The sequence below is a fragment of the Manihot esculenta genome, chromosome 14 (genome assembly GCF_001659605.2).
Source record: "Manihot esculenta cultivar AM560-2 chromosome 14, M.esculenta_v8, whole genome shotgun sequence".
In the NCBI taxonomy this organism is placed as follows: Eukaryota; Viridiplantae; Streptophyta; class Magnoliopsida; order Malpighiales; family Euphorbiaceae; genus Manihot; species Manihot esculenta.
Genome location: NC_035174.2, coordinates 22779894 through 22806354, shown reverse-complemented (window position 1 = coordinate 22806354; position 26461 = coordinate 22779894). Strand labels below are relative to the sequence as shown.

The 26461-nt window shown below is 39.8% G+C and overlaps 1 protein-coding gene across 1 annotated transcript; it reads right to left on the bottom strand.

Annotated features, from left to right (window-relative positions):
* Positions 1-24448: 24448 nt before the first annotated feature.
* LOC110600577 (uncharacterized mitochondrial protein AtMg00810-like) lies at positions 24449-25609 on the bottom strand. Its single transcript, XM_021737442.1, has one exon. It carries the CDS (start codon positions 25607-25609, stop codon positions 24449-24451), a length of 1161 nt encoding a protein of 386 aa, XP_021593134.1.
* Positions 25610-26461: the final 852 nt, after the last annotated feature.

Here is a 26461-nt window from a genome sequence, read left to right as displayed (position 1 = left end):
AGAATTTTAGCTTTCTTTCATCTTTATATGCAAGGTGTTATTTGGATAGTTGTTGATTATTCAATTACTTTTCAAATTCAATTATTATTTTTTATGTTTTTGAACACTCTAATTTGATTGGGTTTAAAGAGACTCTCTTTGATCTTCTTTAAGTTCTTTTGGATTATATTCTTAAGTGTAAGAATAAATCAATTTGATTATTTGATGGTTTAATTTGCTGGTTCAATTTTTGATAAAGAGTTTTAAGTTTGTCTGATTCATATTGGAGTTCCGCATCAATAGGCCTAAAGGAGCAATGGTAACCAAATACAGTGATACCATCTCGAGTTGCCATCATCATTGGAGAGAAATCTCTCTCTCCAGAAGCCAAAGCTTCCATCACGAAACACCTTACAGAAAAACACTAAAAACTTGAAAATAAGACAATCACATCAAATAGCAAAAATAAGAGAAAAAACAATAGAAGAAAGAAAAACTATCCATCTATCTTCTCTCGATAAGGGAGAAACTACGGACACAGATTCCAAAACTTAAATAAAAAAAAAAAAACCACTTACTCCTACATTTAGCTTAACCAAGGCTAATCTAGCCACACGAAAGAACCGAGAGAATAACAAGATAAAAAAATCATAAATTCAAGAACAAAAAGCATAGCATTATGAAAAAAACCCTAACCCAAGATCGAAATAGTAGTTAATTATTTACAAATATAGTAGCACAAATTAAATTTTTTTATTAATTATTATTAAAGTTGAAATATTTTAGAAGGGTTTTTTAAATTTTATGAATAAAAATTGCATTATTAGTTCAATAATAAAAATTTTATGAATAAATTTTAGAAGGGTGGGAGGGATTGTCTTCAACTAGCCTCTCATCATCTTGCCATACTCTTCTTCCTCCTCTTTATCGAGAAGATATCATCAATCCAAGAGAAGTTCTCAGCAAGAAATCACCTGGTAAGCTCCTCCTTTACAGCATCCTGACCATGTTATTCTTGAAGCTCAGCTTCCAGTTCAGCCATCCTGTGGCCTGCCGAACCTCTTACACCTGAGACTGCAACTCCTGGACTTGGCATTGAAGGGTAGCCACCTGATCCTTGTCAATTTTAGCCTGATTCTCAGAGGCGAGCTTTGAAGTATTGGCTTTGTCCAGGTCCGCCTAGAGTTTGTCCATGAACTCCTGCATCTCCTTCATGGTGCTGCCCACCTCTTCAACTCGAGTCTTCAGCTTCGAGCACTCCTCATACAGGAGATTTTTATCCATCTCCTATGCCTCTAAACTCTCACCTCAAAACCTTGTCTCGCTCCTTGGCCATATATATGTATAGGGCGCTCTCCATCGCGAAGTGGATGATGTTGTATAGATCGTCTGTCTCAACAGCGTTCAGATAATGACAATCTACAGGCCTCAGGGCATTTTTTGCTGTGAGAACAGACCATCGGGGCTATTCGAGAAGAAAGATTGTCTGGGTCAGCGCCAATTTAAAAAGAATTTAGAGGCTTTAATTATCTTAAATATATCAAGATTAATTAGAATTCCATTAGCCATTTGAAAAGAATTTAGGGGCTATTAAATTATTTTAAAGAGAAAATTAATGATAATTACCCTTATAGCTCCCTAAGTTTATGTTGATCAATCTTGTACGGCTAAACATCAACCCTCTGATTCGTCCACATAGACCAATCATCCATAATATTTAAACTTTAGATTTGAACTCTTTTGTCCTTAAAAAAAAGAGTAGAAGACAACAACACATATATTAAAAAAAGAAAAAGTAATGTCTTCCACTTGGTAAAGAAGTATAGCAATCAAATCACTTTCACTATTCTCCTTTTGAGTTGTCAAGCCCTCATTAATCAGACCTTTCGAGTTATTTCATACTCATTATTCCACTCAAAAACTTGACTTTAGTAATTAGAGATTTCAAATTCCTGACTCTTAAAGTCTCCCTGAAATCTCCCACTAATCCTTTATTCTATAAACAACAACTAAATTGAATTTAAGAGTTTATATGACTCCTAAACTATCTCGAAAGTGGTCACAAGTTCATAACTACTAAAATTCCTCTAAAATACCTAAATGGTATTAGGAATTCTAAATCCCTAAATAACTCTTAAAAGTTATTTTGAAAATTTTAGAATTATTTCTTTTATTAATTTTTTGAGACAAATAATTTGAGTCCATAAATTATAATTTAGCCATTAATTAAATTAATTTAATCACTATTAAATTAATTAATCAACTATATGAATTCATTATGAATTTAGACTCCGTCAACATTTAATTTATATCAAAAAATTATCTCAAATATTTAGAGAGATTTTTCCCCTTAACTCCATATCACTTGTAGAATTAATTATTTCGACTATAATATTGAGTAACACTATATAAGTTGAATTTAGTTCAAATTGTAATAGACACTTTATAATCAAATTGCTAATTAAATTAATTAATTAATTAACTCTTATAGGATTTGCTTTGAAATTTATTTGGTGATTTATTTTTATTTTTATTTGCTATTATTGTATTTATTTTTAAATTAGATTTAAATAACTATTTAAAAAGTTTTGGATATTAGTGGTTAAATAGAAAAAGAAAATTAGTCCATATGATAAAAAAATGAAAAATGGGTATCATATAATGCTATTATATTTTAGGATTTATATAATGGTATCGTCGTAGCATTTATAAAATTTGTTATTTAAATACTATTAAGATTACAGTTTAAAATTATTATAAAAAAAATTCAATTTTTCACTATATATAATAATAATATATTTTAAATAAATAATTTATTTTTATACGAATAAAATTATAATTTTAACCATATTTTTTATCCATTATAAAAAAATAAAAAAAATTATTTTATTCTATTATATTAGCAGAGTCAGTTACAGTAGATTTTAAATTATTAATATTAATTTATGATAACAATTTAAATATATAAAATAATAACTTGTTATCACCGTTTTAAACTCATTTTTGTAATAATATAAAAAGAAAAAAAAATCTGACATGTTATAAGTTAATTAGCTTTACTAGCTTTTAAATATTTTTAATTATTTTTTTATATTTTTATTTTTTATTGTATTTGTTGTCCCTTGAAGCAACTCAAGAGGGGTGAATTGGATTTATAAAAAATTTAAAGGAAAAAAGCACAAATTAGAAGGCAATAAGGAAGAGGATAATCAATACAGGGATTTATAGAGGTTCAGCTATCCCAAGCTTACGTCCTCTCCTCAAGGTCCACCTTGAGAGTTCAACTCCACTATCAAATCTTCTTTGAGTGAAGATTAAAACCCTTACAATCTTAGAGCAAGTCTTTGCTCTTTACAAATCTCTTTTTCACTCAAGAGCAATTCTTTGCTCAATGTCACACTCACAACAACAAAATCTCTCAACAACCTTTACTCACTCTGAAAAGCCAACCAATTACAACTCAAAAACAGGCTTTCAAGAAATTAATGCTTTGGCTCAAGGTTTAGAGAGAGAGAGAATGAAAAACGCTGTAATCTCAATAAATGTTTTTCTTAGATAGTTGTTGTAACCTCTTAACATCAAAAGCAAGTTGTATTTATAGTTCTATCATAAATATGGCCGTTGGGGATGCATTAAATGCAAATAGAGCCGTTTATGTTCAGAAATAACCGTTATACCGTGCCCAGAAAAACTCAGGTTCGGCGGCCTAAGCTTAGAGTTCGGCGGACGAACCATTTGAGGTGAAGAAACTATTCCTTTAAAAAAGAACTTTCGGCGGCCTAAAGTCATAGTTCGGCGGCCGAACTTGGGTGAATTTCGTCTCTGTTCCTCTCTTTCGGAAACCGAACTTTTGGCTTCGGAGGCAGACTTAAAACATACTTTCGGCGGCCGAAGGTTAAAAGTTCGGCGGCCGAAAGTGCGGGACTTTCGTCTCTGTCCCTCACTTTCGGAAGCCAAATGTAACAGCCCGGAAACCGAACTACTACCGGCACTAGGATCCAGATCGACTTAAGGTCGCCGGGACCCGTAGTAAGCCTACTCTGAACTCTGTGTACCTGTGAAATCTCATACATGATCATACCTTTCTGTAAAAACATAAAACTTTTCTTCATTCCAAGGCTTAACCTGTGCATGCACTCTCTCTGTTCTCTACTAATCTCTACTAGAGCTCCTCATGGCTCTAGGCGGATCAAACTCAGAATGTTAAGCCTGGTTTTTGCTCATAAACATACAACAATAAAGAAACATACATAAACTGATCATGTGACTCCACAAAGGGATTACAAGTCTTATAGTCAAGCACTATGCTATACACGGTACATATACACTCTCTCTATACATTTACATGTCCACACTAGCTATTACAATACTCTGTACTCTTCCTGTACCCTGCTGAGTTCTCTCTGACCTCTGAACCTGCACAACTGGAGTTAGGGGAGAGGGATGAGCTACTCTAGCCCAGTGAGTAGAATCGTAATAAAATAACAGGTGATAAAACATGCTCTCATGGAATGCAACACATAATCACATCACCTCGGCCGGACGGATCAAAACTCCCTCTATCTCATCTGGGGTACCGGAGTACCATGTGCCTGGTCCCCGTAGGGCTGTTCCAGGTCTTTCCTCTGAGGGCTAGTGAATCCTCACGAAGTCCGTGCCGTCTCACAGAAGCAATGTACAAGGAGCCATGCCAAGTACAAGGATAAATGCAATGCATCATCTTTGTGTACACTAATGCACTCACCCTATAGCATATTCATGATGCATGAAGCATGATAAAATATCAGTTCTCATATTAAAACATTAAGTTCAATTCCACTCACCTTTAGTTATCTCTGAACTGACTCTGCAGGTTCTGACACTGGACTCACTACTGACTTCCCTGATTCCTCTGGTCCGTACCTACACAGGTGGACTCAAATGAGGGACCAAACTCACTCAAGAACATCTCTAAGAAACTCCCCAAAACCCCTCTAAACAAGCCGAAACCCATCACATAAAACATGCAAAAGAAAGCTGGACAGGGCACTTTCGGCGGCAGGTTCGGCGGCCGAAACCCCACTCCAGAGACGAAACTCATGCATGTTCGGCGGCACCTTCGGCGGCCGAAGGTCTCATCCAGAGACGAAACTCACACACTTTCGGCGGCCGAACTCCCTCTTTCGGCGGCCGAAAGTCTCTGTCTAAACCGAAAGCCTAGCTTTCGGGGGCAACCTTTGGCAGCCGAATTGCCTCCACAAGGGGTTCGGCGGCCGAACCTTCCTTCGGCGGCCGAACCTGGTTTTGCCCGCAGGACAGAACCTTGCTCTGTTTCATGCAAACTTTGCCCAAAAACCTACAAACACGCATATCAACTACTCCCAACTAGCATATACATATATATATGCACAATGGGTCTAAAACTACCCTAAAACCCCAAACAAACATAGCACATAACACTTAAACATGTTTGAACACCACAAATCATCAAAAACCTCACCTAAACCTAAACATGCATACTACCCATAAAAACTTCATAAAATCTTTCAAAATCATCAAAGAAGCTCAGGATCTTCACTTACCTCTTACACAACTTGAGGATGAAGGATCCTAACGTGCTTACACAACTTGAGGATGAAGGATCCTAACGTGGAGATATGAAGAAAAGCTCTTCCAAAGCTCCAAGCTCAAAACTTGGTTCTTTTGCTCAAAACCTTCATAAGGCACCAAAACTCTTAAAACTCTTGAAAGATTTGATGAAAATCATGGAAAACATGCAAGTCAACGTAGGAGAGGCTGAAACTCACCTCTGGCTGCAAGTGGAGGAGAAATAACCTTCTTCCACCGACCCTTGGCCCTTTTATAGGTGGCTGGCCAGACCACCTTCGGCAGCCGAACGTGAAGCCGCAACCATGCAATGTTCGGCGGCCGAAAGTGACCTTCGGCGGCCGAACCTTTGCCTTTCTCCCTTGTTGCTTTTCTTTCAAAACTCAAGTCTTTTAACACTTCAAAACATGAAAACAAGTGAAAATACCTTGGAAAACATATGTATTACCCTTCTCGAGGGTTCCGACACCCGAGATTCCACCGGACTACAGGAATGCCGATGCCGGACTCGAGCCGGGTATTACATTCTCTCCCCCTTACGAACATTCATCCCCGAATGTCCCTAACACAACATAAACACATAGAAAAGGGGAAAAACTAACCTTAAAACAGATATGGGTATTGCTGGAGCATGGACTCCCGAGTTTCCCAAGTGCACTCTTCTAGGTTGTGGTGGTTCCACAGAACTTTCACCATTGGTATCTCCTTGTTTCTCAGCTTTCTGATCTGGGTGTCAAGGATCCGCACTGGCTGCTCTACATAGGTGAGATCACTTAAGATTTCCACCTCAGGTTCACTAAGAACCTTCTCTGGATCTGACACAAACTTCCGCAACATAGAAACATGGAATACCGGGTGAATTCGTTCCATAGAAGCCGGTAAATCTAGCTTATACGACACAGGCCCGATCTTCTGCAAGATCTCAAAGGGACCAATGTACCGTGGGGCCAGTTTACCCTTCTTTCCAAACCGAACCACTCCCTTCATCGGAGACACCTTAAGCAATACCATATCCCCCTCCTGGAACTCTATCTGCTTCCTACGGATGTCTGCATAGCTTTTCTGTCTGCTTACAGCTGTTCTGATCCTCTCTCTGATGATAGGCACTAACGTGCTGGTTATCTCAACTAACTCTGGCCCTGCAAGAGGTTTCTCTCCTACCTCTTCCCAGCAAACAGGTGTTCGGCACTTCCTCCCATACAGAGCTTCATAAGGAGCCATCCCTATGCTAGCATGATGGCTGTTGTTGTAGGCAAACTCCACCAGAGGTAGATGCTGCCTCCAAGAACCGCCAAAGTCTAACACACACATTCTCAGCATATCTTCAATGGTCTGGATGGTTCTCTCTGACTGACCGTCTGTCTGTGGATGGAAAGCAGTGCTGAAATCCAACCTTGTGCCCATTTCATTTTGCAGACTCCGCCAAAACCTGGAGGTGAACTGAGGTCCTCGATCTGATACTATCGACACTGGAATTCCATGCAACCTTACTATCTCGTCTACATACACCTGCGCCAACTTGTCCACAGAGTAGTTACTCCTGACTGGAATGAAGTGAGCAGATTTCGTGAGTCTATCCACAATCACCCATATGGAGTCTAATCTGTTAGACGTCGCCGGTAACCCCACTACAAAATCCATAGCTATGTTCTCCCATTTCCATTCTGGGATCGGCAGTGGGTTAAGCATTCCAGCCGGCTTCTGGTGCTCTAGCTTCACCCTTTGACATGTCTCGCAGGCTGACACGAACTGTGCCACTTCTCTTTTCATTGCTGGCCACCAATACACCCTTCTCAGATCTTGATACATCTTGGTGGCTCCCGGGTGAATGCTATACCGCGTATTATGAGCTTCCCTCATAATGTCTGCCTTCAAACTGCTATCATCTGGTACACATAACCGCGTACCGTGCCGAAGAATCCCCTCACCGTCAAATCTGAACTCTGCACTGTTGCCAGACTGAACAGTCCTGGCAATCTTCACTAACTCGGGGTCTTCGTGCTGTTTCAGAGCCACTTGCTCTAGAAACACTGGTGTCACTCTCATCTGTGCAATCAAAGCACCCGTACCAGATAACTGCAACTGTAACCCTTCTTCCACGAGCTTGTAGAAATCCTTCACCACCGGTCTTCTCTCTACTGCAATGTGGGATAAACTGCCAAGTGACTTTCGGCTTAAGGCATCAGCGACAACATGAGCCTTGCCCGGATGATACTGGATCTTACAATCGTAATCACTGAGCAATTCTACCCACCGTCTCTGCCTCAAGTTTAACTCTCTCTGACTTAAGATGTGCTGCAGGCTCTTATGATCCGTATAGATCTCACATTTTACCCCATAGAGGTAATGCCTCCACATCTTAAGTGCAAAGATAACAGCTGCCATCTCAAGATCGTGTGTCGGGTAATTCAGCTCGTGCTTCTTCAGCTGTCTAGAAGCATAAGCTATCACTCTGTCATTCTGCATCAACACACAACCTAATCCCACTCGGGATGCATCACAGAACACTGTGAAATCATCATCACTGATCGGCAGAGCTAACACCGGTGCTGAAGTTAACCGTCTCTTCAACTCTGCAAAACTCTCCTCACATTCCTCTGACCACACAAACTTTTGATTCTTTCTGGTCAGTTTGGTCATAGGAGCAGCTATCTTTGAGAAGTCCTGAACAAACCTCCGATAGTAGCCTGCCAAACCCAGAAAACTCTTGATTTCTGTCACTGTAGTGGGTGTAGGCCAGTTGGCTACTGCCTCTACCTTTTTGGGATCTACTGCTATACCTTCCTCTGATACAACATGGCCCAAAAAGGAAATGCTCCTTAGCCAGAACTCGCACTTGGAGAACTTGGCATACAAGCCATGCTCTCTCAAGGTTTGCAGCACTATCCGCAGATGCTGGGCATGGTCCTCTGCATTCCTGGAGTACACCAAGATATCATCAATAAAGACGATCACAAAACGATCCAAGTACTCCCTGAAAACCCTGTTCATGAGATCCATGAATGCTGCAGGGGCGTTAGTCAACCCGAATGGCATCACAAGGAACTCATAATGCCCATATCTGGTTCTGAAAGCAGTCTTGGATACATCTCCTTCCCTGATCTTCAACTGGTGGTATCCGGATCTCAGATCTATTTTAGAAAAACAACCTGCTCCTGCCAGCTGGTCGAAGAGATCATCGATCCTGGGTAACGGATACTTGTTTTTAATCGTGACTTTGTTCAACTGTCTGTAGTCGACACAAAGTCTCAGAGGTCCATCCTTCTTTCTGACAAATAATACTGGAGCACCCCAGGGTGAGGTACTCGGGCGGATGAAACCCTTAACTACCAAATCCTGTAACTGCTCTTTCAACTCTCGCAACTCTGCTGGTGCCATCCTGTAGGGAGGAATAGAGATCGGTCTGGCATTGGGCATCAACTCAATCTCGAACTCTATTTCCCTATCCGGTGGCAGTCCTGGAAGCTCTTCAGGAAACAAATCTGGGAAGTCTCTAACAACTGGTACTGAGGATGGTTCCCTAACCTGACTGTCTAGCTCTCTCACATAAGCTAGGAACCCCTGACACCCCTTCCTTAACATCCTACGAGCCTGGAGGGCTGATATCAAACCCCTAGGTGTCCCTCTCCTGTCTCCTCTGAAGACACACTCTGACCCATCCTGGTCTCTGACACTGACTACCTTGTCTCTACAGTTCAGGGTAGTATCATACGTAGATAACCAGTCCATCCCTAGAATGACATCAAAATCTGTCAACTCTAGAACCACCAGGTCAGCTGGAAGGTATCTACCCTCTATGCACACTGGACTGAACCGACAGACTGACTCTGCCAAAGATGGATCACATTTGGGTCCACTGATCCATAGAGGACACGCTAACTCAGACACCATCAGACCCAACCTCTTTGCAGCTCCAAAAGAAATGAAAGAGTGAGAAGCACCGGGGTCCATTAAAGCAGACACCTCTGAACACCCAATGATGAGATTACCTGACACCACCGTGTTCGACGTGTCTGCCTCCTGTTGAGTCAGGGTGAAAATCCGTGCTGGGGCTGACGGACCTGCACCTCGGGAACCCATCCCTGATGAAGAGGCTGCCCCTCTTCCTCTTCCTCTGCCACTGCTTGGTGGTATGGCTGAAGCTACGGGCTGTACTACACTGCCCGCACTCATCTGCTGGGATGGTGCAACCAAAGTCGCCTGAGGACATTCCCGTGCCTAATGTCCCTCCTACCCACATCTATAGCAGGCTGTGGATCCCAACTGACAAGCTCCTCTATGCTGTTTGCCACACCTCTTGCACACTGGAAAATCTGCGCCAGAACTGGAGCCACTACTCATTCCCAGACCCGACTTAAGCCTGTTCCAAAACTTGCCTCTCTTTCCTCTGAATTTCTCCCATCTCTTCTTACTTGCACTTGCTGTACTCTGTGAGGAGGAACCTGGTTTAACACCAGAAGACTGTGCCTTGACTACACCTTGACTTATGGCACTGGCCTCCATCTTTCTAGCAGCATCCACAATAGAGTGGAAACTTTCCTTCTCCGCATGAAGAATCAAAGAGAAATACCTGGGATGAAGCCTTGTGGCATATCTCTTTGCCTTCTTCTGATCTGTCTCATATGCCTGACCGACATATGGCAACAATTCCAGGAACTTATCTGTATATTCATCAACACTCATCTCCTCCGTCTGTCTCAACTGCTCAAACTCTACAACCTTTAGTTCCCTGGAACTGTCAGGAAAAGCCCAGCCAGCAAATTCGTTGGCGAACTCTTCCCATGTCATACTCTCAAGTCTCGGGTCCACATAGTTCTTGAACCATTCTCTAGCTTTCTTGCACTTTAAAGTGAACCCTGCCATCTCAATGGCTCTACCGTCATCAGCTCCCAACTCACTTGTTATCATTCTGACTGCACTGAGATACTCAAAGGGATCATCTCCTGTATTGAATTTAGGAGCATCCAACTTTAAGTACTCGGTCATCTTCACCTTACTTCCCCCTGAAGAACTGGGTTGCTGTGCTTCCACAACAGGGGCTACTGGTTCAGGAGGTGGTGGTGGAGGAACTGGTTCCCTCACTTCAGGCTGTACTGGACTTGGATGAACAGGTGGGGGTGGATACATGTGATATGGTGGATAAAAGGAAGGATAGGGCATATATGGCATGTAGGGTGGATATGGGGCAAAGTTGGAGTAATCCGACGTACCTCCCATCGGATACTCTGGGCCCTGAGGAAAGGGTGGATAGCCAAACCCCGAGGCCTGCATGCCTCCCTGGGACTCCCCCATACCTTCTTCTGACCTTCCTACACCCATGCTTACATCTCTACTCTGATCCTCTTCCATCACACCTCCCCCTCTGCTTACTCCTCTCCTGCTCTCGTCAGAAGACCTTCTAGGGTCTCGTGACGTTCCTTCCCTGCTTGACCTGTGAGCTCTTGCCCTTGGCAAGGCAGGTGGACGAGCAGCTGTACCCTCACTTACAGGTGGGACTCCAGTCAATCTCGCGGATCGACGAGTTCCTCGCATCTTCACTCTCTGGAAAACAACAAATCACATAACACATCAGCAACACATCAAAACCATGCACATGCATAACTCATGGCATTGCACATCGGCATATAGCGACAGGACAACATCCTATCCTAGTGGACATGTTTTCCTATGGTGCTTGACCTGATAACCCTCTCTATGAGCCCACAACTCTCTCTATAGGTCCGACCATGTGAACCTAGGGCTCTGATACCAATCTGTAACAGCCCGGAAACCGAACTGCTACCGGCACTAGGATCCAGATCGACTTAAGGTCGCCGGGACCCGTAGTAAGCCTACTCTGAACTCTGTGTACCTGTGAAATCCCATACATGATCATACCTTTCTGTAAAAACATAAAACTTTTCTTCATTCCAAGGCTTAACCTGTGCATGCACTCTCTCTGTTCTCTACTAATCCCTACTAGAGCTCCTCATGGCTCTAGGCGGATCAAACTCAGAATGTTAAGCCTGGTTTTTGCTCATAAACATACAACAATAAAGAAACATACATAAACTGATCATGTGACTCCACAAAGGGATTACAAGTCTTATAGTCAAGCACTATGCTATACACGGTACATATACACTCTCTCTATACATTTACATGTCCACACTAGCTATTACAATACTCTGTACTCTTCCTGTACCCTGCTGAGTTCTCTCTGACCTCTGAACCTGCACAACTGGAGTTAGGGGAGAGGGATGAGCTACTCTAGCCCAGTGAGTAGAATCGTAATAAAATAACAGGTGATAAAACATGCTCTCATGGAATGCAACACATAATCACATCACCTCGGCCGGACGGATCAAAACTCCCTCTATCTCATCTGGGGTACCGGAGTACCATGTGCCTGGTCCCCGTAGGGCTGTTCCAGGTCTTTGTGCCTGGTCCCCGTAGGGCTGTTCCAGGTCTTTCCTCTGAGGGCTAGTGAATCCTCACGAAGTCCGTGCCGTCTCACAGAAGCAATGTACAAGGAGCCATGCCAAGTACAAGGATAAATGCAATGCATCATCTTTGTGTACACTAATGCACTCACCTTATAGCATATTCATGATGCATGAAGCATGATAAAATATCAGTTCTCATATTAAAACATTGAGTTCAATTCCACTCACCTTTAGTTATCTCTGAACTGACTCTGCAGGTTCTGACACTAGACTCACTGCTGACTTCCCTGATTCCTCTGGTCCGTACCTACACAGGTGGACTCAAATGAGGGACCAAACTCACTCAAGAACATCTCTAAGAAACTCCCTAAAACCCCTCTAAACAAGCCGAAACCCATCACATAAAACATGCAAAAGAAAGCTGGACAGGGCACTTTCGGCGGCAGGTTCGGCGGCCGAAACCCCACTCCAGAGACGAAACTCATGCATGTTCGGCGGCACCTTCGGCGGCCGAAGGTCTTGTCCAGAGACGAAACTCACACACTTTCGGCGGCCGAACTCCCTCTTTCGGCGGCCGAAAGTCTCTGTCTAAACCGAAAGCCTAGCTTTCGGGGGCAACCTTTGGCAGCCGAACTGCCTCCACAAGGGGTTCGGCGGCCGAACCTTCCTTCGGCGGCCGAACCTGGTTTTGCCCGCAGGACAGAACCTTGCTCTGTTTCATGCAAACTTTGCCCAAAAACCTACAAACACGCATATCAACTACTCCCAACTAGCATATACATATATATATGCACAAGGGGTCTAAAACTACCCTAAAACCCCAAACAAACATAGCACATAACACTTAAACATGTTTGAACACCACAAATCATCAAAAACCTCACCTAAACCTAAACATGCATACTACCCATACAAACTTCATAAAATCTTTCAAAATCATCAAAGAAGCTCAGGATCTTCACTTACCTCTTACACAACTTGAGGATGAAGGATCCTAACGTGGAGATATGAAGAAAAGCTCTTCCAAAGCTCCAAGCTCAAAACTTGGTTCTTTTGCTCAAAACCTTCATAAGGCACCAAAACTCTTAAAACTCTTGAAAGATTTGATGAAAATCATGGAAAACATGCAAGTCAACGTAGGAGAGGCTGAAACTCACCTCTGGCTGCAAGTGGAGGAGAAATAACCTTCTTCCACCGACCCTTGGCCCTTTTATAGGTGGCTGGCCAGACCACCTTCGGCAGCCGAACGTGAAGCCGCAACCATGCAATGTTCGGCGGCCGAAAGTGACCTTCGGCGGCCGAACCTTTGCTTTTCTCCCTTGTTGCTTTTCTTTCAAAACTCAAGTCTTTTAACACTTCAAAACATGAAAACAAGTGAAAATACCTTGGAAAACATATGTATTACCCTTCTCGAGGGTTCCGACACCCGAGATTCCACCGGACTACAGGAATGCCGATGCCGGACTCGAGCCGGGTATTACACCGAAGGTTGCACTTTAGGGGGCTGGTTGAAAAATCACTTTCGGCGGCCGAAAGTCAATGTTCGGCGGCCGAACATATGGGACTTTCGTTTCTGTCCCTGACTTTCGGAAGCCGAAGGTTGTGTTTAGGGGGCACAAAAATCCTTCTTTAAATCTTTGAAAAATCATAACTTAGGCTATAAAATTCCATTTTTCAATCCGTTTGAATTTTTGTAACGTATATTTTTAGATCTTTCATTTTGATAAAGAATCATTTCAAAATCACTTCTTTTGGAAAATTTCATTTTAGTCCCTAAAAGTCAAGTACTTTAAAAAAATGGCCATATCTAAAAAACTTTTAGAAAAGAAGGAAACCTTGAGCCATCACAATTAATTACCTGAAATTCACAATAAATAAATTGGCAACGTATAATAAGAAAGAAAATACTTTATAATCCCTTTCTTGTAGTATGCTTCCATAATTAGCACTTTTCACTCTTGTGACTGAAGCAATTCCATTTATTTTAATAAGGGACCTACAAGCTCAATACAAAACACCTTTGAAGATAATTAGTAGCACACCAATTGTTTATTAATCATCAAAACAAGGATTAAGATATTTAGGTCTAACAATCTCCCCCTTTTTGATGATGACAAACAATTGGTAATCAATAAAATAATAATCATAGGTGTAGTGTGTGCATTTTAAAAATTACTCCCCCTTAATGTGCTCCCCCTGTCAAAAATACTTTATGCCATATTTAAAATGTGAGAAGGCACATAAGGGAGGTTTTGACTCAATGCAATGAGATGCAATGGATGGATCCTATATGAATGAATGAGTTCCAACAAAAAATGCATCTCAAGAAAAGTTATAATTATAGACAATAATCATGAGTCAAATAGATATTACAATGTATCAAAATCCATAAAACCAAAAGAGTTAAACTAATATAGCCAATATCCAAAATATCAAATAGATATCACAATGTATCAAAATCCATAAAACCAAAAGAGTTAAACTAATATAGCCAATATCCAAAATATCAAATATATACATATATGATACCATTATACCATTCTCCCCCTTTTGACATCATCAAAAACAAAAAAAAATATCACAATAACAAAAAGGGGAAAACAAAAGCAACCAAATAAACAAAAAGATCACTGAGGAGGCTGAGGAGGTGGCACTCCAGATGACTGCTGAAGAAGGTGCAAAATCTGGCTCTGCTGCTCGATCAGGGTCTGCTGCTGGTCTGTAAGTCGTGCTAACTGCTGCTCCATCTGAGTCTGGCGATTAGATATCTGAGTCTGGTGATCAGACATCTGAGCCTGGCGATCAAACATCTGAGCAACCTGCAGCTCCAGACGACCCATGGCATCATACAGATCAGATGCAGTCCGTGAAGATGTACCCTGCTCGGTGGACCGCCCGGTACTAGCATCGCCACGGGGAGCTCGCTCTGTCTCAAGATCAGCAGGAGAAGCATCATCTGACTCCTCATCAGAACCATCATGTGCCTGTGCTGCTGCATGTGCTGCTCTGCGAGCTGCAAAATCTCTCCTAGAATTATAAAATTCATTGCCTCTCCTAATCAAACCCATGTGGTGGAGGGTAGCCTCAGTATAGGGGGTGTACTCACTAGACAAAGGTAAGGCCGACTCGGTACCTGGGTCAACCCCTAGGGCTCGAAGAAGAAGAGTGAGATGACGGCCAAAGGGGAGACAACCTCGACTCAGCCTAAGGGAGTCTGCTATAGAGTGAATCATAATATGTGGCAGGTTAAGGGTTCGACCCTCTAGCAGACAAGATACTACAAACATGTCAGAGTAGGAGAGTGCAGTCCTATGACCCGATCTAGGGAGAATCTCATAGGTGACTATGTGGTGAACAACTTTAGGGAGAGTGTTGAGGTCACAGGCCTTAAGCCTAGAGGGCTCCTCACGATCTACGTCTCCTGAAATAATCCTAGTCTGGTGAAGGGAAGAGACCTCACCAGTGATCCACTTATGAGTGGTAGAGACAACAGCCCCACAGTTGGAGACACCTAGATGCCGAGCAATGATGTCAGGAGTGAGGAAAACTCTCTGACCATTTACAAAGCTGACCAGGTGGGGGGGAGTGTGACGGGTAAAGGTGTGTAGGTTTGCATAGAACTCCCTAACAATCCTAGGATGGGTGTCTGATGGAGTGATAAGAAGATGCTCCCAACCCTGAACAATGAATGGCTGTAAAAAACCATGAGAACGAAAGAGCTGAACACTGTTAGCATGAATGGTTCTCCCAGGATGAACAAACCTGAGAGAAAAAGGCTGAAAAGCAGGATCATGCTCTCTAACAACAGGGAACCCAAAGGGTGGAGAGGCAGGAGGGTCAGGGGAGGGGGACCTAGGAGCCTCAGACTGTCTACTGGATTGACCTCTAAAATATGGATGTCTACGGGCTGTGGTTTTTCTACCCATGTTACCCAAACAACAGCTACAGAGGCAAATGAAAAAAAAATAAAAGAACTAACCATAAGCAGCAATACCACAAAACTCAGCCCAAAACCAACATAAAAGCCAACTAATAAGCATCACAAACTTATCTTCAAAACCATGCATTGATATCTACACAACAATAATATAACCCAGCTAATCATAGCAAAAAGAGAGCTAATAAAACAAACAAAAAAATATTATATATATATATACCCAGCTAACAGAGAGCAACACAAAAAAAATCCAGCAGATTTTATGTACCCATATCAACAAAACTCATCAAAAACACAACCAAATAAAGTAACCCAGCTTAATCAACATGTATTAACCCAGCTAATCAGTTATTGCACCAAGCCCATATTCAAAACCAGAAATTAAAATCAAAATCTAAGCTTAGACAAATTAGAGAGCTAAAAGCAACATCAAATCAACACAAAATAAACCAAAACGCATAAAAACGGAGAGAGAAAACAGAAAACTTACCCAAATGAAAAAGCTCGAAATGGGTTCCTTGAGAAGAAAAAAAAAAGCATTTTGAGGCGTTTGAGTGAAAGGAAAGATGAAAAATGGAGGTTTTTGAGGGAAAAAAAAGGCTCAGAAACAGCAATTTTTGCGAGGGAGAACGAAGGGAGCTTCGGGGAGAGAGAGAGTCGCGCGAGGAAGACGATGAGCTGTCGCGGGGGTTTTTAAGGAACGTGCAGTTTCGGCGGCCGAACTAAGCTTCGGCGGCCGAAAATGGGCAATTTTAGGAGGCCGAACTTAATCTTCGGCGGCCGAAAATCAACAAGGTTCGGCCGCCGAATAAAATGTTAGGCGGCCGAAAAAGAGAAAAGAAAAAGACAAAAAAAAAATTTCCCGCTTTTCATATTGCCCTTGAAATTGAAGGTTAGGGGGCCGAATGTGCCTCCGAACCTGGAATTTTTGGGCTTCCCTCTCCCCTTTTTTTTTTTTTTTAAATAAAGAATTAAAACTGTATCAAACAATCTAACCAACTTTCAAAGAGATAATCACAGAATAATAATAAAATAAAAACACTCAACACACAACACCATCTAGCATTCCCAATTCCCTTTTAATGAAGTTAAATCTTTCTTCATTTAAGGGTTTAGTGAAAATATCAGCTAATTGATTGTTTGTATCCACAAATTCAAGAACAACATCACCATTTAACACATGATCACGAATGAAATGATGTCTAATGTCAATGTACTTAGTTCTAGAATGTTGAATGGGGTTCTTGGTTAAATTGATTGCACTTGTATTATCACACTTAATAGGAATGTGATCAAGAGACACTTCAAAGTCTCTTAATTGTTGCTTAATCCAAAGGATTTGACTACAACAAAGACCCGCCGCCACATATTCGGCTTCGGCGGTTGAAAGTGCAACCGAATTTTGTTTCTTGCTACACCAAGAAACAAGGGATTGTCCTAGAAGTTGACAAGTACCCGAGGTACTTTTCCTATCAAGAATGCTTCCGGCAAAGTCGGCATCCGAGTAGGAACATAAACTAAAGGATGTACTTCTAGGATACCATAACCCCAAATGCAATGAACCATTTAAATATCTAAGAATGCGTTTAACGGCATGCAAATGAGACTCTTTAGGACATGATTGAAAACGTGCACATAAGCATACGGAAAACATGATATCCGGTCTAGATGCGGTGAGATATAAAAGGCTTCCGATCATACCTCTATAGAGCTTTTCATCAATTGGCTTACCCTTTTCATCCTTGTCAAGCTTGGTGTTTGTGCTCATTGGAGTTCTACTAGGCTTGCTATTCTCCATTCCAAACCTTTTGATTAGCTCCTTTGTGTATTTGGCTTGGTTGATGAAGATGCCATCCTTAGCTTGTTTGATTTGAAGCCCAAGGAAGAATTTGAGTTCTCCCATCATGCTCATCTCAAACTCACTTTTCATAACTTTTGAGAACTCTTCACACAAGCACACATTAGTAGCACCAAATATAATATCATCAACATATATTTGTACTACAAGGATGTCATTTTCATGATTTTTTACAAAGAGTGTTGTATCCACTTTGCCTTTTGAAAAACCACTTTGCCTTTTGAAAAACCATTTTGCAAAAGAAAATTGCTTAGTCTTTCATACCAAGCTCTTGGAGCTTGTTTTAAACCATATAAAGCTTTAGACAATTTAAAAACATGATTTGGAAGGTCATGATTTTCAAACCCCGGAGGTTGCTCAACATAAACCTCCTCCTCAATAAAACCATTTAAAAAAGCACTTTTCACATCCATTTGAAAGAGATTAAAATTCATGTATGATGCATATGCAAGCAAGATTCTAATGGCTTCTAATCTAGCTACGGGGGCAAAAGTTTCATCATAGTCTATGCCCTCCTCTTGGTTATAGCCTTTAGCTACCAACCTAGCTTTGTTTCTAATGATATTGCCATCTTCATCAAGCTTATTTCTAAACACCCATTTGGTGCCTATGGTGGGGTGATGTTTTGGTCTAGAAACTAAGGTCCAAACCTTGTTTCTTTCAAATTGGTTGAGTTCTTCTTGCATAGCAAGAACCCAACTCTCATCACTAATAGCCTTATCTATAGACTTAGGTTCTATATGAGATATGAATGCAATATTATTACATACATGTCTAATAGAAGATCTAGTAGTTACCCCTTGTGATATATCACCAATTATTTGATCCTTGGGATGATCTTTCTTGTAGGCCCAATCCTTTGGCAAGTCATGTTGGACTCCTTGACTTTGTGTAATTTGTATTTGTTGCTCTTGAAGTCCAACTTCATCTTCCTTTGCCTCTATTGAATCCTCCTTGGGTTGACTTTGATCTCCATGAGGTTGAGGATCTTCAAAGGTCAACTCATCAAGGTTACCTACAAGATCATCATCACAAGATACCTCCTTTCTAGGAGCAAAGGGATTAGATTCATCAAAAACAACATGCATTGACTCTTCAACTATCAAGGTTCTTTTATTGAATACTCTATATGATTTACTAGAGATAGAGTATCCCAAGAAGATACCTTCATCGGTTTTGGAGTCAAATTTGCCTAGATTATCCTTATTGTTTAATATGAAGCATTTACAACCAAAAACTCTAAAATAACTAACTCTAGGTTTCCTTCCATTCCAAAGCTCATAAGGAGTCTTATTTAAGAGAGGTCTAATTAAAACTCTATTTGAAACATAACAAGCCGTATTTATGGCTTCCGCCCAAAAATAAGTAGGTAAATTATATTCTCTTAACATAGTCCTCCCCATATCTAAAAGAGTTCTATTTTTTCTTTCAACAACACCATTTTGTTGGGGAGTCCTAGGAGATGAAAAATTATGAGTGATCCCTAATTTATTACAAAAGACTTCAAATTTTTCATTTTCAAATTCTCTACCATGATCACTCCTTATTGAAGAAATTTGAAAATCCTTTTCATTTTGAACTTTCTTTGTAAAACTTTTAAAAGCATCAAAACAATCATCCTTATGAGCAAGGAACACAACCCAAGTATACCTAGAGTAGTCATCAACTATAACAAAACAATAATGCATGCCACCAAGACTAGCTACTCTAGTTGGACCAAATAAATCCATATGCAAGAGTTGCAAAGGTCTAGAAGAGATTACCTTATTAATAGCTTTAAAGGAACTCTTAACTTGCTTACCCATTTGACATGCATCACATATTTTGTCCTTTTCATATTTGATCTTTGGAAGGCCATCAACTAGCTCATCTTTGCTTAAATTTTTGAGGAGATCCATGCTAGCATGAGAAAGCCTTCTATGCCAAATCCAAGAGTTATCACTAATAGACATAAAGCACTTCATATCTTGGTTAGTCATAGCTTGTAAGTCAATAAGATAAATATTTTCAACTCTTTCACCAACAAACAATATTTTGTTATCCGACATTCTAGAAACAAAACATGATTTTGGTTCAAAGATAACTCTACAACCTTTATCACATAATTGACTTACAATTAATAAATTATGCTTCAAACCATCAACTAATAGAACTTTATCAAGAATAGGAGAGTTTTCCTTACCGACTTTACCTATGCCAATAATTTTACCTTTTCCATTGTCTCCAAAAGTTACTTGTCCACTTCCGTCTTTCTTTTCAAGATAGATGAAGTGGCTTGAATTTCCGGTCATGTGCCTTGAACATCCACTATCTAGATACCATTTGCTTTCAATTTTTGAGGATTTCAAGCACACCTAGAAAAAGGAATTCAAACACTTTTAGGTACCCAAATGTACTTGGGTCCTTGGGGGTTAGTCATTCCACTATCCAATCTCCATATGCTACCATATCCAAGATGCAATTTTCTAATAGTGCACTTATAATTGGTATGACCGAACTTGCCACAATAGTGACAATGACCATTGAACCTTCTTATTCTAGGTCCATAGGTGAGTGAGTGTGTTTGAGTTCTCATGTGGCCATTTCTTCTTTGTTTATTAAAAGCATGTGAACAAGAGATATGATTAGAGTGGTGATTTTGTGAACTAGAAGTGTGTGTTCTATAATGATCATTTCTCTTATATGCAAATTGCCTAGGTGTGTGTCTTATATGAGTATTGTGACTAGTGGATTGGTGTACATGTGCATTTCTCATAGACATATTACTAGTAGAGGCTTTAGGCACATTTCCATTTGAGCTAGAAATCTTAGGTTCATGTGAGTTAGTAGCTTTAACAAAAACGATTTTAGAAAAGTTTGCTTGAGTTGATTTATTATAGCCAAGGCCATACTTGATGCTAGGAGACCTTTGAGAGTCTAAAATTTCATCAAGTTTGTCCTTGCCTTTTAAAAATTTTGAAAGAGAATTTTTCAACTCAAGGACTTCATTTTTCAACTTTTTATTTTCTAATGAGAGCTCATCTAAGGATTTTTGTAAAGGATCATTTAAGGGTAAAGGTTCCTTAGGTGAGTTCTCACTTTCCTTTTTCAAGCTAGCTAACTCACATTTCAAAAACTTGTTTTTCTTATGACTCTTTTCAAGCTCATCATTCATCAATTTTAAAGCACCTACAAGTTCATCATATGAAAACTCAACAACATCATCACATAAAGTAGAGTCATCAAGTATAGTTACCTCATCGGAGCTTTCCTCTAGAGCCATGAAGCACATGTTGGCAATTTCATCACCAACCTCCTCCTCTTCGGTATCACTTGACTCATCCCATGTTGCTTTGAAGGCCTTCTTCTTGAACTTCTTGATAGGCTTCTTCAACTTGGGACAATCCACTTTGTAGTGACCCGGCTTATTGCACTCATAGCAAATGACAACTTCCTTTTTGCTTGATTCACCCTTTTCCTTTCTAAAATTCTTCCTTGGGATGAACTTTTTATTTTGAAGAAGCAACTTCCTTATTCTCCTAGTTACCAAGGCTAGTTCTTCCTCACTTATCTCTTCTTCTTCCTCACTAGTATCTTCGGAGGCTACCCTTAGAGCAATGTTCTTTTTCATCTTGCTAGGTTCCTCCACTTGCTCTCTCTTTAGAGTCATCTCATAGTCAATGAGATTCCCCAAGAGTTCATCCAATTGCACTTTGCTCAAGTCTTTGGCATCCTTTAAAGAAGTTACCTTTGGTAGCCATTCTTTAGGTAGACATCTAAGGATTTTCTTCACCAACTCTTCATTTGTGAATGACTTCCCAAGAGATTTCATCCCTCCAATGATCTCAATGAACCTATCATACATTTGACTAATAGTTTCATCGGATTTCATTTTGAACAACTCATATTGGTAAATGAGGGATTCCATCTTGTTTTCTTTGACTTGATTAGTTCCTTCATGAGTGACAACCAAAGCATCCCAAATTTCCTTTGCGGTAGACTTCATGCACACTTTGTTGTACTCACTTCTACTAAGAGCACAAAATAAGATGTGAATGGCTTTGTCATTAAGGGCTACCCTTCTCTTCTCTAGTTCACTCCATTCACTCTTAGGTTTTTGCTCTTGGTTTCCATCTATCATTCTAGTGGGAAAGAAAGGACCATTCTCTACAATATCCCACAAATCAACTCCTTCCGATTTGAGGAAATAATACATTCTATTTTTCCAATATAGAAAGTCATTTCCATCAAAGAAAGGTGGTCTCACAACCGATTGACCTTCTTGAGAATTGAGGGCTGCCATTTGATCTTTACTCCAAGATAATTATATCTTCAAGATAGGAGACCTGCTCTGATACCACTTGTTGTCCCTTGAAGCAACCCAAGAGGGGGGGGTGAATTGGGTTTATAAAAAATTTAAAGGAAAAAAGCACAAATTAGAAGGCAATAAGGAAGAGGATAATCAACACAGGGATTTATAAAGGTTCAGCTATCCCAAGCCTACGTCCTCTCCTCAAGGTCCACCTTGAGAGTTCAACTCCACTATCAAATCTTCTTTGGGTGAAGATTAAAACCCTTACAATCTTAGAGCAAGCCTTTGCTCTTTACAAATCTCTTTTTCACTCAAGAGCAATTCTTTGCTCAATGCCACACTCACAACAACAAAATCTCTCAACAACCTTTACTCACTCTGAAAAGCCAACCAATTACAACTCAAAAACAGGCTTTCAAGAAATTAATGCTTTGGCTCAAGGTTTAGAGAGAGAGAGAATGAAAAACGCTGTAATCTCAATAAATGTTTTGCTTAGATAGTTGTTGTAACCTCTTAACATCAAAAGCAAGTTGTATTTATAGTTCTATCATAAATATGGCCGTTGGGGATGCATTAAATGCAAATAGAGCCGTTTATGTTCAGAAATAACCGTTATACCGTGCCCAGAAAAACTCAGGTTCGGCGGCCTAAGCTTAGAGTTCGGCGGCCGAACCATTTGAGGTGAAGAAACTATTCCTTTAAAAAAGAAATTTCGGCGGCCTAAAGTCATAGTTCGGCGGCCGAACTTGGGTGACTTTCGTCTCTGTTCCTCTCTTTCGGAAACCGAACTTTTGGCTTCGGAGGCAGACTTAAAACATACTTTCGGCGGCCGAAGGTTAAAAGTTCGGCGGCCGAAAGTGCGGGACTTTTGTCTCTGTCCCTCACTTTCGGAAGCCGAAGGTTGCACTTTAGGGGGCTGGTTGAAAAACCACTTTCGGCGGCCGAAAGTCAATGTTCGGCGGCCGAACATATGGGACTTTCGTTTCTGTCCCTGACTTTCGGAAGCCGAAGGTTGTGTTTAGGGGGCACAAAAATCCTTCTTTAAATCTTTGAAAAATCATAACTTAGGCTATAAAATTCCATTTTTCAATCCGTTTGAATTTTTGTAACGTATATTTTTAGATCTTTCATTTTGATAAAGAATCATTTCAAAATCACTTCTTTTGGAAAATTTCATTTTAGTCCCTAAAAGTCAAGTACTTTAAAAAAATGGCCATATCTAAAAAACTTTTAGAAAAGAAGGAAACCTTGAGCCATCACAATTAATTACCTGAAATTCACAATAAATAAATTGGCAACGTATAATAAGAAAGAAAATACTTTATAATCCCTTTCTTGTAGTATGCTTCCATAATTAGCACTTTTCACTCTTGTGACTGAAGCAATTCCATTTATTTTAATAAGGGACCTGCAAGCTCAATACAAAACACCTTTGAAGATAATTAGTAGCACATCAATTGTTTATTAATCATCAAAACAAGGATTAAGACATTTAGGTCTAACAGTATTTAATTAGTTTTAAAAATGAATGAGTTAAATTGATAAAAAAAATTGTGTGTATGATTAAGAGTGAATAATATTCGGTTTAAACTGAATAAATTGATTGAATTGAATCGAATAAAAAATTTAGTTTGATTAATTAGATAATTTAATTCAAATTAATTATATCTTTTAAAAAAATTTAATTTTATCGGTTCAATTTAGTTTTAGGAGGTAAAAGAATGAAAAAACCTCAACTAAATCAATATTTATTATTTTAGTGACATTCTATTAGTAATGTTATTTGTAGTCTAGTGCTTAAGGGGTTTTTCCTCTAAAAAAAAAAATAGACATCCAGTGTTCAATTCCTATCCTTTTCTCTCTCTTTTTTTTTTCTTTTTTCCTTTTTTCTTGTAACATTACCTTTACATCTGAATCATTTATTCATTTTATTAAATTATCTTAGCCAGTAAAATAAGTATTATATATTTCTTATTCCAAACCCTAGTTGCATATCCATTTTTTTTTCTCTTAAAAATTTAGGACAAAGCTGAATACTGAAATAGTAGTTAATTATTTACAAATATAGTAGCACAAATTAAATTTTTTTATTAATTATTATTAAAGTTGAAATATTTTAAAAGGATTTTTTAAATTTTATGAATAAAAATTGCATTATTAGTGTTCGAAAGAGAGAGAAAAAAAACTTTGAGTTCTTATTTCTGAAATAAGAAAGACGTTACAGTGAGATCTAGAAGCATCTTGCTTCTTTATGTAGCAGACAAGTGCACGTGCACATCTTGTGCAAATAACCCAATTACAAAATTCCAACTCAGCTCTATTACAATGAACAAAAGTAAAAGAAGAAACGACACAGTTTCAACACCCCCTCCTCAAGTTGAAGTTGGTAAAGGCAATAAGTTCAACTTGCGAGTGAGATTGTCATGGCGAGATGTAGGCAGTACTTTGGTGAAGATGTCTGCCAATTGTTCTTGAGTAGGGAGATGACTAGGTAGGATAAAGCCTTGTTGAAGCTGGTCCCGGACAAGATGGCAATCTATTTCAATATGCTTCGTGCGCTCATGAAATACTGGGTTAGCTGCAATATGCATTGCTGCCTTGCTGTCACAATGCAGTGGAATAGGCAGCTGGATGTCAACCTGCAAGTCCTGCAAAACATAGCTAATCCAAAGTAGCTCACAAACAGTGTTAGCCATTGCACGATATTCAGCCTCAGCTGAAGATTTAGAAACAGTGGTTTGTTTCTTCGTCTTCCAAGATATGAGGCAAGGACCCAAGTATATGCAGTATCCAGATAGAGATTTTCTTGAAAAAGTGCAGGCAGCCCAATCAGAATCACAATAGGCATTCAAGCATAAATCATTGCTCACAGGATAATGAAGCCCCTGATAGAGGGTGCCTTTGAGATAGCGAAGCACATGTAGAGCAGCCTCCCAATGAGGCTTTCGGGGCATGCTCATAAACTGACTTAAATGTTGAACAGCATAGCATATATCAGGCCTTATAAGATTAATATAAAGAAGCCTGCCAAGGAGCCTTAGGTACATGTCAGGCTCATCAAGAATTTCTCCTGAATCAGGAGATAAATGTAACCCTTGAGGTAAGGGACAAGAGGCTGGTTTACAATAAAACATCCCAGCATCCTTTAATACATCCGAAATGTATTTAATTTGGCTGAGAATAGTTGCTTGAGTAGATCTAGCAACCTCCAGCCCCAAAAAGTATTTCATAGGTCCCAAATCTTTGATAGTGAACTTTGAGTCTAATGCAAGTTTGCACTTATTTATAGCATCAATAGAGTTCCCAGTCAAAATCACATCATCAACATACATAAGTAAAATCAGAATCAAATTGCCAGTGTGTTGTGTAAAGAGACAATGGTCATGAGTAGATTGAACAAAGCCTAATTTTTTGAGAAAATTAGTGAACTCAATATTCCATTGCCTAGAAGCTTGTTTAAGCCCGTATAGGGACCTTTTAAGCAAGCAAACTTGCCCTGGCCGGGCTTTGTGATAGCCCTGAGGTGGTGTCATGTACACCTCTTCATTTAGATAACCATGAAGGAAGGCATTGTTAATGTCCAATTGAAATATTGGTCATTGTTTAGAGGTGGCCATAACAATGAGAATTCTTACTGTTGTAAGCTTTGCTACAGGTGAAAACCTGTCTTTATAGTCCAGCCCTTCTATTTGGTTGTAGCCTTTGGCTACCAATCGGGCTTTATACCTTTCTACGTCTCCATTGGGTTTAAATTTAACTTTGTAAACCCATTTGCATCCTATTGCCTTTTTATTTTTTGGCAAAGTGGTGAGTACCCAAGTATTATTGGTTTCCAAAGTCTGAAGCTCTTGCTTCATAGCTTCAATCCAATTGGCATCTTTAGATGCTTGGGAATATGTGCAAGGTTCATATACTTTATTAACATTGCAAATATAAGACTTATGTGATGGATGAAAGGACACAGAAGATGTATGCAAAGAGTTAACATAGTTCTGCATCCAGACAGGAGTCTGTCTCTGTCTCTGAGTCCTCCTAACAGAGGGACTGTTCTGAAGGCCATTATTGGTATGACCAGATTTATTTGGAATAGGATTTGGGGAATCACATTCAATCACAGGTATAGGAAGCACAGAATCTTCTATTTCACTTGACCCTTGGAAGGGAAAGATATTTTCATGGAAAATTACATCTCTACTAATAAAAAAGGATTTATCAGCAATGTTGTACAACTTATAAGCTTTACGAGTACTGGCATATCCCATCATTATGGCTTTAATGGCTCTCTCTTGAAATTTATCTTTATGTGTACCCACAGTAGTTGCATAACACAAGCATCCAAACTTTCTCAAGTGAGAATAGTTAGGTAAAGTGCCATATAGTCTTTC